Here is a 14,198-nt window from a genome sequence, read left to right as displayed (position 1 = left end):
CCCTCTCACAGTGTAGCACTCCCTCAGTGCTGACCTTCAGACAGTGCAGCACTCCCTCAAGTGCTGAACCTCTGACACTGTGGCAGTCCCTCAGTATGGACCCTCTCACAGTGCAATCCCTTACTGCTGACCCTCTGACAGTGCAGCACTCCTTCAGCATTGACCCTCTGACAGTGCAGCACTCCCTCAGTCCTGACTCCACGCATATGCGGCTCTCCCTCATTATTGACCCTCTGACAGTGCGGCACGCACTCAGCTCTGACCTCTGACAGTGCAGTGCTTCCTCAGTGCTGATCGTCTGACGGTACGGCACTCCCTTAGTACTGACCTCATGACTATGCAACTCCCCCTAATTATTGACCGTCTGACAATGTGGCACTCCCTCAGTACTGACCCTCTGACAGTGCGGCACACCCTCAGTACTGACCCTCTGACAGTACAGCGCTCCCTCAGTACTGACCTCACGACTATGCAACTCCCCCTAATTATTGACCGTCTGACAGTGTGGCACTCCCTCAGTACTGATCCTCTGACAGTGCGGCACTCCCTCAGTACTGACCCTCCGACAGTGCGGCACTCCCTCAGTACTGACAGTGCGGCACTCCCTCAGTACTGACCCTCTGACAGTGCGGCACTCCCTCAGTACTGATCCTCTGACAGTGCAGCACTCCCTCAGTACTGACAGTGCGGCACTCCCTCAGTACTGACCCTCTGACAGTGCGGCACTCCCTCAGTACTGATCCTCTGACAGTGCGGCACTCCCTCAGTACTGACAGTGCGGCACTCCCTCAGTACTGACCCTCTGACAGTGCGGCACTCCCTCAGTACTGACAGTATGGCACTCCCTCAGCACTGATCCTCTGACAGTGCGGCACTCCCTCAGTACTGACAGTGCGGCACTCCCTCAGTACTGACCCTCTGACAGTGCGACACTCCCTCCATACTGACCCTCTGACAGTGCGGCACTCCCTCAGTACTGACTCTCTGACAGTGCGGCACTCCCTCAGTACTGACCCTCTGACAGTGCCGCACTCCCCCAGTAGTGACCCTCTGACAGTACAGCACTCCCTCAGTACTGACCTTCCGACAGTAGCGGCACTCCCTCAGTGCTGACTCTCTGACAGTACAGCACTCCCTCAGTACTGACCTTCCGACAGTGCGGCACTCCCTCAGTACTGACTCTCTGACAGTGCAGCACTCCCTCAGTACTGACCCTCTGACAGTGCGGCACTCCCTCAGTACTGACCCTCTGACAGTACAGCGCTCCGTCAGTATTGACCCTCTGACAGTGCGGCACTCCCCCAGTACTGACTCTCTGCCAGTGTGGCACTCCCTCAGTACTGACCCTCTGACTGTGCAGCACTCCCTCAGTACTGACCTTCCGACAGTGCAGCACTCCCTCAGTACTGACCCTCTGACAGTGCAGCACTCCCTCAAGCGCTGACTTTCTGACAGTGCAGCAGTCCCTCAGCATTGACCCTCTGACAGTGCAGCACTCCCTCAGTACTGACCCTCTGACAGTGCAGCACTCCCTCAGTACTGACCTCACGACTATGTAACTCCCCCTAATTATTGACCTTCTGACAGTGTGGCACTCCCTCAGTACATAGAACATCGAACAGTACAGCACAGAACAGGCCCTTCAGCCCACGATGTTGTGCCGACCACTGATCCTCATATATGCACCCTCAAATTTCTGTGACCATATGCATGTCCAGCAGTCTCTTAAATGTCCCCAATGACCTTGCTTCCCTCTGACAGTGCAGCACTCCCTCAGTACTGACCCTTTGATAGTGTGATACTCCCCTAGTCCTGTGTTGCTGCTGGCACAGACTGAGCCTAACGTACAGTGGGGACCTGTTTAATAAAAAGGGAAGCACTCACTCTCTTATCATTATAATGGATTAATTATTTATTGGGAAGTCTGGGGTCAGGTTGTTTTCTGTTGGAAAGTGGTGAGTTTGTTTGAGTGGACTTTAGTTTCTTCCTGGTGTTCCTCTGACAGGTGTACGTGCCCAGATGGTTTCCAGGGGAACACCTGTGCTATCAATATTGATGACTGTGAAGAAAACGCCTGCAGAAATGGTGCCACCTGTTTGGATGGAGTCAATAAGTACACCTGCCTGTGTCCCCCACATCACACAGGTACACACTGATACACAGCACGACTGACTGGCCAGGGCTGCAGGCTACAAATGGAACCGCTGCATTTCTGTCACACCTTTCCCAATCTCAGGACATCTCAAAGCTGCTTATGAAGTATGATCACTCTCACAAAATAGGACAATCAGCTACAAACACACTCACACTCACACACACACACACACTCACACACACTCACACATACACACACACACACACACACACACACTCACACACACACTCATACACACTCACACAGGCACACACTCACACACACACACACTCACACACACACTCACACAGACACACACACCTCACACAGACACACACTCACACACTCACACACTCACACACACACTCACACACACACACTCACACACACTCACACACCTCACACAGACACACACACTCACACACTCACACACACACCCACACACACACACTCACACCCTCACACCCACACACACACTCACACACACTCACACTCACACACACTCACACACTCACACTCACACACACCTCACACACTCACACACACTCACACACACACTCACACTCACACACACTCACACACACACTCACACTCACACCCACACACTCACACACACACTCACACTCACACAGACACACACTCACACACACCCACTCACACCCACACACACTCTCACACACACACACACACACACACGCGCACACACACACATTCACACTCACACACACACACACACTCACACACACACGCACACTCACACACACATTCACACTCACACACACACACACACTCACATTCACACACACTCACACACACACACATACACTCACACACACACACTCACACCCACACACACTCTCACACACACACACACTCACACACACACGCGCACACACACACACATTCACACTCACACACACACACACTCACACACACACGCACACTCACACACACATTCACACTCACACACTAACACACACTCACACTCACACACACACACTCACACACACACACTCACACTCACACAGACACACACACTCTCACACACACACTCACACACATACACACACACACATCCACACACTCACACACACACAGACACACACACTCACACAAACACAGTCACACACACACAGACACACACACTCACACAGACACACAGATACACACACACACATTCACATACAGACACACACACATTCACAGACACACACACTCACACAGACACATTCTCACATACAAACACACACACACACACACTCATGCACACACACACACTCACACACACACTCACACACACACTCACACTCACACAGACACACACACTCATACACACACACTCACACACACACTCACACACATACACACACACACTCATCCACACACTCACACACACACAGACACACACACTCACACAAACACAGTCACACACACAGACACACACACTCACACAGACACACAGATACACACACACACATTCACATACAGACACACACACATTCACAGACACACACACACTCACACAGACACATTCTCACATACAAACACACACACACACTCTCCCACATTCACACACAGACACACACACATTCACACACACACCACACACACACATACACACATTCACATACAGACACACATATGCACTCATACACACATTCACACACGCAACACACAGACAGATACACACATTCACAGACACAGACGCACATAAACACACACACACTCTCACACACACAAAGACACACAGACACACACACACAGGCACATGTACACACACACATATACAGACACACACACACAGCTACACACAGACACAGACACACACAGACACATATACACACACACTTAGACACACAGACACACATGCACACATATTCGCGCACACAGACACACACAAACACTCGTACTTGCACACACACCACACACAATACACACACAACACACACAATCCACAAATTCTCACACTTGCATGCACACACACATATGCACACAGGCACAAACACACACGCTCGCATACAACACACACACACACACACAAAACACACACATACACACACACAACACACCCACACAAACACAACACACATGCACACACACACACACACACAGACACACACACACAACACACACACACACACACACAAACAACACAGACACACATGCGTGTGCGCACGTACAAAGACACTTTTATGAGATGGGTAAAGGGCTGAAAATTGGTTAGGGACTCCAGATGTAATTAAATAATTCTTTAAAACTCTGTTAACTCTCTTTGTGGATGCCGCCAGACCTGCTGCATTTCCCTGGCAATTTCTGTGTTTTTCTCAGATGTAACACCCCTGCTCATCTTCCAGTGGATCACCCACCTCATCGGGCAGGTAGGACCTGTCCCCAACCCTTCAGCTCAAAGGCAATGCATGAGGAAATGCAGCACCCCTTCAGTCCCACAGCAGTAGCATCAACCTCTCTGGGGAGTGACTGGATTGAAGCTGCTAGTTTTGACACAGCGATAAGAACAGCACTACCCACTGAGGCAGCGTTTTGACTGGCTGTGCGGGTGTGTGTGGGATATAGGGATGGAGTTGATGGAGAGGCTGGGAAGTGAACATTTCAGACCAGTGATGTCCAGGACTCTGTGTGAGGAAGAGATTACGTGCAGCACCTGTGAAAGTTGGCTTTGTGCAGAATATTGTCTCCCTTGCTACACACTGATCGCTGAATCCAACTCTGCACAGAGGCTTGGTTTGGAATAATTACAAATTAGCAATTCCCTTCAATTTGACAATAGTCATCACCAGCAGCAGACTGCTAATTAAGAATTATAAGGCGAGGAAAGCCTTGCATTTGCTCAGGAACCAGTGAATCAGGAGTTCTCTCTGTCCAGGAAATTAAATACTCAATTCCTTCACAATCAACAATGAGACTGTGGGGAGGATTCTCAAAGAGATTTCTCGCTGTCACTCTTCTTGTTCACACTATCTCTCATCATCCCATCAAAAATAGCCATTTGGCCCATCAAGGTGCTGTGCTAGTCTCTAAGGTCATGACTGAGCTTCTCCATCCTCACACACTGTCCCTTTATCTATTCATTCCCAAAATCCTGTGATATCAGTCAGGAGCACACTCCTCAACTGAGTCTTGGCTGTGCTGAGGGGGAGGAGAGAAATCTGACGATTTATACCTGAAGAGTTACTGTCGACCTCAGTTGGAAATGTTCCAAATCTGCTCCCTTACCCTGAGACTGTGCCCCTGCATTCCCAGATCCCCGGACGAGGGATCGGGGTGTTGGGGGGCTCACATCTTCCCAATGTCCGACATGACACGTCCTTCAGGAATCTGAGCTGTTTCAATCAGACCACACTTCACACGCCGGTAGTGCCAAGTACACGGAACCCAAAACCCATGAGGGTAACCTCAGGGAGTGGTGACTAACTCAGGGAAGCTGTTGCGAGTAAAGTTGTTGTGAGAGACGGTGCACTTGCAAAGAACAAGGAAGTTTGCATTTCTACAGCATCTTTTGCAATCTGATACGGTTTATAGCCAATTCCGTATTTTTTCTTTTGACATGTAGCCACTGCAGTAATGCAGCAACAAATGTATACACAGCAGGATCCCAGAAACAGCAATTTGTTGGTGAATGTCAATTCTTAAAGATGTTAGTTGAAGGATTAATATCAGTAAGGATACCTCTGTTCAACATAGTGCCATGGCATTTTTTAAATTACGCCCAGGAGTGTAAACAGGACTCTAGTTCATCACCTCCTTTCAATAACAGTCTGTCTGACAGTGCAGCACTCCCTCAGTGCTGAGTAAGTGAGCATTTACCTAGATGTTACACTTGGGTTACTGGGGTGAGATTTGAACCTGAACCTTTAGTTCTGTTGGTGAGAGTTCTACACACATGGTCACCATCGCTCCGAAGCTGTCCAGAGCACGTTGTGGATGTTCGATATAAGCTGCATCCTGACCCAGGTGTGACCTTGTTCTCTGTCTCCATAGGTGATCTGTGCGAGGAGCTGGTTGACCATTGTTCACCTGAATTAAACCCTTGCCAGCGAGACCCCAAATGTGCAGTTACTGCCGAGAGGCCCAGGTAAGTACAGAATTGGAACTAAAATGGTCTACTCAGGTCAAACACTAACTATGTTATAGGTTAGTCAGGGAATAGGTTCAGGTTTCACTAAGATACTGGGTGGATGCAGAAGGTTCCATGAATTAGCCTGGAAGTGAAAACGTTTCACTCTGTGTCTAACCCCGTGCTATCCCTGTCCTGGGAGTGTATGATGGGGACAGTGTGGAGAGAGCTTTACTCTGTATCTAACCCCATGCTCTGCGTGTACTAGGAGCGTTTGATTGGGGCAGTGAAAACTTGCAATTTTAAAAAGTAGATGAAGTTTTACATTGTATCAGACCCCATGCTGTCCCTGTCCTGAGAGTATTTGATGGGGACAGTACTGTATATAGAGAGTGTCACTCTGTATCTAAGCTCATGATATATCTGCTCTGAGAGTGTTTGATGGAAACAGTGTAAAGGGAGCTTTACTCTGTATCTAACCCTGCACTGTCCTTGCCTTGGGAGTGTTTGATATGGACGATGTAGAGGGAGCTTTACTCTGTACCTAATCCCACACTGTCCTTGTTCTGGGTAGTGTTTGATACATCCAATGGATAGGAAACTGCAGGGGTTTGCACTCTGTCACTGGGTCCCTGACCATTCCAATCCTAATTCTCTAACGGAACTCTGGCTCCATGTTTTGCAGATGTGAATGTAATTCTGGATCTCTCAGAAATAACTGCAGTGTTGCTGTTGACAACTGTCAGGATCACAAGTGTCAGGGAAACAGTGTCTGCATCGATGGAATCGATGGGTATACCTGTCTGTGCTCGGAAGGTTACAGGTGAGTGATGAGGATGTTTTACCCATTTTTTGACTCCATTTGGAAAGACAAGGGCAGTAGATTTTAGATCAGAGTGGTGCTGGAAAAGCACAGCAGGTCAGGCAGTATCTGAGGAGCAGGAAAATCGACAGCTCAGCACTGTCCTTATGACCTGTCCTAGCTGCCAATCTCCCTTCCCACCTATCTGCTCCACCCTCCCCTCTGACCTATCACCTCCATCCCCACCCCCATTCACCTATTATACTCTTTGTTATCTTCTCCCCAGCGCCCCCCCCCCCTCATATTTATCTCTCCACCCTGGAAACATTGCTCGAAACATCGATTTTCCTGCTTCTCGGATGCTGCCTGACCTGCTGTGGTTTCCAGCATCTGCAGTCCTCACTTTTGCCGAAGGGCAGTAGATTCCCCTCCAAGCCGCTCACCACCCTGACTTGGCAATACGTCGCCATTCCTTCACTGTCACTGGGTCAAAATCCTGGAATTCCCTCCCTCAGGGCATTCTGGGTCAACCCACAGCAGGTGGACGGCAGCGGTTCAAGAAAGCAGCTCACCCCCCACCTTGTCAACGGCAGCAAGAGACGGGGAATAAATGCTGGGCCCAGCCAGCAACATCCATGTCCCACGAGTGAATGAAAAAGATAAGAAATCTTGGGTTTGGCAGCAAATTGAAATCAGCAATAATACTGATTTCAGAAATATACAACAGAACAAGATTTGATTCATCACCAACAACAATAAATTGCACTTTGTGCTGCACCTTTCTTGTAATAAAACCACCTAAGGAGCTGCACGTATCATGATTAGCAAATAACAAATCACAGAAGGAGACATTTGGCCAGGTGACCAGGAATTTGATCCAAGAGGTAGGTCTTTCAGGCAGCATCCAAGGAACAGGAGAATCGACGTTTCGGGCATCAGCCCTTCTTCAGGAATGAGGAAAGTGTGTCCAGCAGGCTAAGATAAAAGGAGGGACTTGGGGGAGGGGCGTTGGAAATGCGATAGGTGGAAGGAGGTTAAGGTGAGGGTGATAGGCCGGAGTGGGGGTGGGGGCGGAGAGGTCAGGAAGAAGATTGCAGGTTAGGAAGGTGGTGCTGAGTTCGAGGGTTGGGACTGAGACAAGGTGGGGGAAGGGAAATGAGGAAACTGGAGAAATCTGAGTTCATCCCTTGTGGTTGGAGGGTTCCTAGGCGGAAGATGAGGCGCTCTTCCTCCAGCCGTTGTGTTGCTGTGGTCTGGCGATGGAGGAGGCCAAGGACCTGCATGTCCTTGGTGGAGTGGGAGGGGGAGTTAAAGTGTTCAGCCACGGGGTGGTTGGGTTGGTTGGTCCGGGTGTCCCAGAGGTGTTCTCTGAAACGTTCCGCAAGTGGGTGGCCTGTCTCTCCAATGTAGAGGAGACCACATCGGGTGCAGCTGATGCAGTGAATGATGTGTGTGGAGGTGCAGGTGAACTTGTGGTGGATATGGAAGGATCCCTTGGGGCCTTGGAGGGAAGTAAGGGGGGAGGTGTGGGCGCACGTTTTGCATCCCTCCCCCCTTACTTCCCTCCAAGGCCCCAAGGGATCCTTCCATATCCACCACAAATTCACCTGCACCTCCACACACATCATTCACTGCATCAGCTGCACCCGATGTGGTCTCCTCTACATTGGAGAGACAGGCCACCCACTTGCGGAACGTTTCAGAGAACACCTCTGGGACACCCGCACCAACCAACCCAACCGCCCTGTGGCTCAACACTTCAACTCCCCCTCCCACTCCACCAAGGACATGCAGGTCCTTGGACTCCTCCATCGCCAGATCATAGCAACACGACGGCTGGAGGAAGAGTGCCTCATCTTCCGCCTAGGAACCCTCCAACCACAAGGGATGAACTCAGATTTCTCCAGTTTCCTCATTTCCCCTCCCCCCACCTTGTCTCAGTCAAATCCCTCAAACTCAGCACCACCTTCCTAACCTGCAATCTTCTTCCTGACCTCTCCGCCCCCACCCCCACTCCGGCCTATCACCCTCACCTTAACCTCCTTCCACCTATCGCATTTCCAACGCCCCTCCCCCAAGTCCCTCCTCCCTACCTTTTATCTTAGCCTGCTGGACACACCCTCCTCATTCCTGAAGAAGGGCTCATGCCTGAAACGTCGATTCTCCTGTTCCTTGGATGCTGCCTGACCTGCTGTGCTTTTCCAGCAACACATTTTCAGCTCTGATCTCAGCATCTGCATACCCCACTTTCTCCTAGTAGGTCTTTCAGGACGAAGTTAAAAATCACACAACATCAGGTGATAGTCCAACAGATGTACTTGGAGGCACTATAACCTGGTGTTGTGTGATTTTGAACCTTGTCCACTCCAGTCCAACACCAGCACCTCCAAGTCATGGTTTTTAAGGAGCATCTCAAAGAGCAGGAACAGCAAAATGCAGAGATTTAGGGAGGTAATGCTGGATTGATTGTTATCAGACTTTTCACAACAAGGCCAGCATTGGAGGAGAACACATTTACTGGTGGGTTGTGGGTCTGGAGGAGATTGGAGGAGGTTTAACATCTTTGACTGCCGGGTGTGCTATCGAAGATCAGTGAGCACAGGTGTGTGAGGGAAATGGGATTTGGTGTGCGACAGATTACAGAGCAGCAGAGGTCAGATTTAAAACGTGACTCAATTAAGAGATTTGTGATCAAGGATGAGAAACCTTGTGAAATGTTTAAGAAATTAATTCAACCTTAAGGCTGACACCTCACAAAGGAGCACTTGTGGGAGCTACGAGAGGTTCTGTGAGACAATATCCCAGCAAGCAGCAGATAAATTGTAATATTTGAGCAAAAATCTATGAGCAGCTTGGAGCAATATAACGATTTTTAAAAATCAGCTCTGGTCTATACAGTGCCCTCTATTTCTGTCTGTGTCTCTCTGTCTCCACCCAGTGGCCGTTTCTGTGAGCTTCCCTCCCAGGCTTCCTCTGACTCTGTCCAGTGCCAACTGCAGGATTGCCTTAACGATGGACAGTGTGTGAAGGTTGGTGCCCGCTCCCTTTGCCAGTGCCTCCCAGGCTTCGGAGGGTCGCGGTGTGACAAGCTGGTCAGCGTCAACTTTGTGGATCGGGACTCCTACCTCCAGTTCACCGAGCTCAAGAACTGGCCCCGTGCAAACATCTCGCTGCAGGTCAGTCTGTGGAGAGGAGCAAGGAGCGAGTGCTTTAAAGTGTGTGAAATTCTCAAAAACAGCTTGTCAGTATTGTCTGGGGAATCCAGAACATGGGGTGGTGAGGGGAGAGCAGATCCCCCACTCCAACCTCTCACCCTCACAACACGCAGCCCTCCAATCCCTCTGCTCCAATCCCAACCTCACCATCAAGCCAGCGGATAAAGGGGGCGCAGTGGTAGTCTGGCGCACTGACCTCTACACCGCTGAAGCCAAACGCCAACTCGAGGACACCTCTCCCTACTGCCCCCTCGACCATGACCCCACCCCCCATCACCAAACCATCATCTCCCAGACCACACAGAACCTCATCACCTCAGGAGATCTCCCACCCACAGCTTCCAACCTCATAGTCCGGGAACCCCGCACGGCCCGGTTCTACCTCCTTCCCAAGATCCACAAGCCTGACCACCCTGGCCAACCCATTGTCTCAGCATGCTCCTGCCCCACTGATCTCATCTCTACCTACCTCGACACTGTCCTATCCCCCCTAGTCCAGGAACTCCCCACATACATTCGAGACACCACCCACACCCTCCACGTCCTCCAAGGCTTCCGTTTCCCCGGCCTCCAATGCCTCATCTTCACCATGGATATCCAATCCCTCTACACCTCCATCCGCCATGACCAGGGCCTCCAAGCCCTCCGTTTTTTCCTCTCTAGACGTCCCCAACAATACCCTTCCACCGACACTCTCATTCGTTTGACTGAACTGGTCCTCACCCTTAACAATTTCTCCTTTGAATCCTCCCACTTCCTCAAGACCAAAGGGGTAGCCATGGGCACACGTACAGGCCCCAGATATGCCTGTCTCTTTGTTGGCTACGTAGAACAGTCGATCTTCCGTAATCACACCGGCACCACTCCCCACCTCTTCCTCCGCTACATTGATGACTGCATTGGCGCCACCTCGTGCTCCCGCGAGGAGGTTGAGCAATTCATCAACTTCACCGATACATTCCACCCTGACCTTAAATTTACCTGGACTATCTCTGACACCTCCCTCCCCTTCCTGGACCTCTACATCTCCATTAGTGACGACCGACTTGACACTGACATTTTTTACAAACCCACCGACTCCCACAGCTACCTGGATTACACCACTTCCCACCCTACCTCTTGCAAAAATGCCATCCCGTATTCCCAATTCCACTGCCTCCGCCATTTCTGCTCCCAGGAGGACAGTTCCACCACAGAACACACCAGATGGCCTCCTTCTTTAGAGACCGCAATTTCCCTTCACACGTGGTTAAAGATGCCCTCCAACGCATCTCGTCCGCATCCCGCACCTCCGCCCTCAGACCCCACCCCTCCAACCGTAACAAGGACAGAACGCCCCTGGTGCTCACCTTCCACCCTACCAACCTTCGCATAAACCAAATCATCCGCCGACATTTCCAAACAGACCCCACCACCAGGGATATATTTCCCTCCCTACCCCTTTCCGCCTTCCGCAAAGACCGTTCCCTCCGTGACTACCTGGTCAGGTCCACGCCCCCCTACAACCCACCATCCCATCCTGGCACTTTCCCCTGCCACCGCAGGAACTGTAAAACCTGTGCCCACACCTCCTCCCTCACCTCTATCCAAGGCCCTAAAGGAGCCTTCCACATCCATCAAAGTTTTACCTGCACATCCACTAATATCATTTATTGTATCTGTTGCTCCCGATGTGGTCTCCTCTACATTGGGGAGACTGGGCGCCTCCTAGCAGAGCGCTTTAGGGAACATCTCCGAGACACCCGCACCAATCAACCACACCGCCCCGTGGCCCAACATTTCAACTCCCCCTCCCACTCTGCCGAGGACATGGAGGTCCTGGGCCTCCTTCACCTCCGCTCCCTCACCACCAGACGCCTGGAGGAAGAACACCTCATCTTCCGCCTCGGAACACTTCAACCCCAGGGCATCAATGTGGACTTCAACAGCTTCCTCATTTCCCCTTCCCCCACCTCACCCTAGTTCTAAACTTCCAATTCAGTAACTGTCCCCATAACTTGTCTGGACTTGTCCTACCTGCCTATCTTCTTTTCCACCTATCCACTCCACCCTCTCCTCCTTGACCTATCACCTTCATCCCCTCCCCCACTCACCCATTGTACTCTGTGCTACTTTCTCCCCACCCCCACCCTCCTCTAGCTTATCTCTCCACACTTCAGGCTCACTGCCTTTATTCCTGATGAAGGGCTTTTGCCCGAAACATCGATTTCGAAGCTCCTTGGATGCTGCCTGAACTGCTGTGCTCTTCCAGCACCACTAATCCAGAATCTGGTTTCCAGAATCTGCAGTCACTGTTTTTACCTCGTGAGAGGGGTCAATTATTTAGGACTGACATGAGGGGATGTTTCTTTAAAGGGTTTCGAATCCTCTACCACAGAGTTATGGAGTGTATTCAGTGCAGACATGAGCAGATATTCAGATACTAAGGGTAATGGGGAGGGATAATGGAGTTGTTGAAGGATGGAGCTGGCTCAAGGGGCTGAATGGCCTCAACCTACTGCCCTTTCTTACATTGACTAAGGGCAACAGCCAGTGAACATCCGACAGAAGATTGTTATTAACAGGGAGGTGACATTGGCTCCTCCAGGTCTCGACTGCGGAAGATAATGGGATCCTCCTCTACAATGGAGACAACGACCACATCGCAGTTGAACTTTACCAGGGCCACGTGCGGGTCAGCTATGATCCTGGCAGCTACCCGAGCTCAGCTATCTACAGGTAATGACACGCGGGGCTGAGATTCGCTTCTCCTCAACAGGTATCATTCAGCCTGTTCACTTCCTCCCCATAATTGCAGCCCACTCTCCATTACCCTCTCCCTTGCTCGTTTCCCCATATCTTGTCCTAATATCCATTCAGTGAAAGCTGGTCGGCCACGGGAGGCATCACAATCCTGCTGTTATTGACTGTGTCTTCTGGAGAATATTCCTTTACAGATTCTCTGCGCTGGGTACATATTTTATTCTCTCATGTGGTGTGGGCATCACTAGCACTGGTTACTGATCTCTAACAAGGAGGCGAAATCGGTGATGTGGCGATAACATCACTGGACCAGTAATCCAGAGACCTTGGCAAATTGTAACATTTGAATTCAGTAAAAGCAAATCTGGAATTTAAAAGCTAGTCTAAGAGTTGATTTTTGTATAAACCGCTCTGGTTCACTATGCCCTTTGGGGAAAGCAATCTGCTGTCCTTACCCTGGTCTGGTCTACATTTGACTCCAGACCCACAGCAATGTGGTCAACTAATCCCCTGGTAAACTAGGGATGAACAAGTGCTCACCAAAATCCCCATCCTCAGGATTTACTTTTTAAAATATTGAATCATCCACATTGCTGTGGGTCTGGAGTCACGTGTAGGCCAGAATGGGTAAGGCTGGGAGACTGGTCCCAGAAGTTGCTGCTGCGCATGGGCATTGGAGTCACACACAGTCACTGGGAAAATTAGTGGGAACATCGCTGTCAGATTTTCTTTCCTAAAGTGAATGTACATGATTCTGAGAGGGGGTAGGTATTGAGAAGATGTTTCCACTCATAGGGAAATCTCAAACTAGGGGACAACATTACAGAATAACAGGCCAATAATTGAAAACAGAGAAATAAAGGACTCTATTATTCCAGAGGATGGTGAATATGAATAACTCCCTCATCACACAGAGGTGTAGGGGCTAGATCACAGAAAGTCATTAAAGAGGAGTGAGATGAGTTTTGAAACATTGGGCAGCTGAGGGCTATGCTGAGCTGAACAGAAGAGGAGTTGAAGTTTGAGGCCAATCAGCCATGATGTTGTTGGACGGTGGGTCAGGCTTGGGAGGATAGATGGCTCACTCCTTGTTGTCACTATTCTCAAGATCCCAGATGTTCTGAAACTTGGGAGGTTGAGAGGTGACCCTACAGAGGTTTAAGAAATCATGTGGGGCGTGGATAAGGTGAATGGCAGGTGTCTTTTACAGAGTGTGGGGGATTTCAAGAC

At 50.2% G+C, this 14,198-nt stretch overlaps 1 protein-coding gene across 2 annotated transcripts in view; it reads left to right on the top strand.

Moving 5' to 3' along the window:
* The window catches only part of LOC140463354 (slit homolog 1 protein-like), a 334,431-nt gene that overhangs the window by 242,452 nt on the left and 77,781 nt on the right, over positions 1-14,198 (top strand). For both annotated transcript variants that reach the window (XM_072557191.1, XM_072557190.1), the window contains exons 29-33: positions 2,006-2,145; positions 6,134-6,227; positions 6,895-7,032; positions 9,950-10,187; positions 12,814-12,944. In XM_072557191.1, the coding sequence (XP_072413292.1) occupies positions 2,006-2,145; positions 6,134-6,227; positions 6,895-7,032; positions 9,950-10,187; positions 12,814-12,944 (741 nt within the window). The remainder of the gene's footprint in view (positions 1-2,005; positions 2,146-6,133; positions 6,228-6,894; positions 7,033-9,949; positions 10,188-12,813; positions 12,945-14,198) is intronic.

The sequence above is a fragment of the Chiloscyllium punctatum genome, chromosome 38, assembly GCF_047496795.1.
Source record: "Chiloscyllium punctatum isolate Juve2018m chromosome 38, sChiPun1.3, whole genome shotgun sequence".
NCBI classification, from domain to species: Eukaryota; Metazoa; Chordata; class Chondrichthyes; order Orectolobiformes; family Hemiscylliidae; genus Chiloscyllium; species Chiloscyllium punctatum.
Note: the sequence above shows the minus strand (reverse complement) of the source record. Positions and strands in the feature narration are given on the sequence as shown.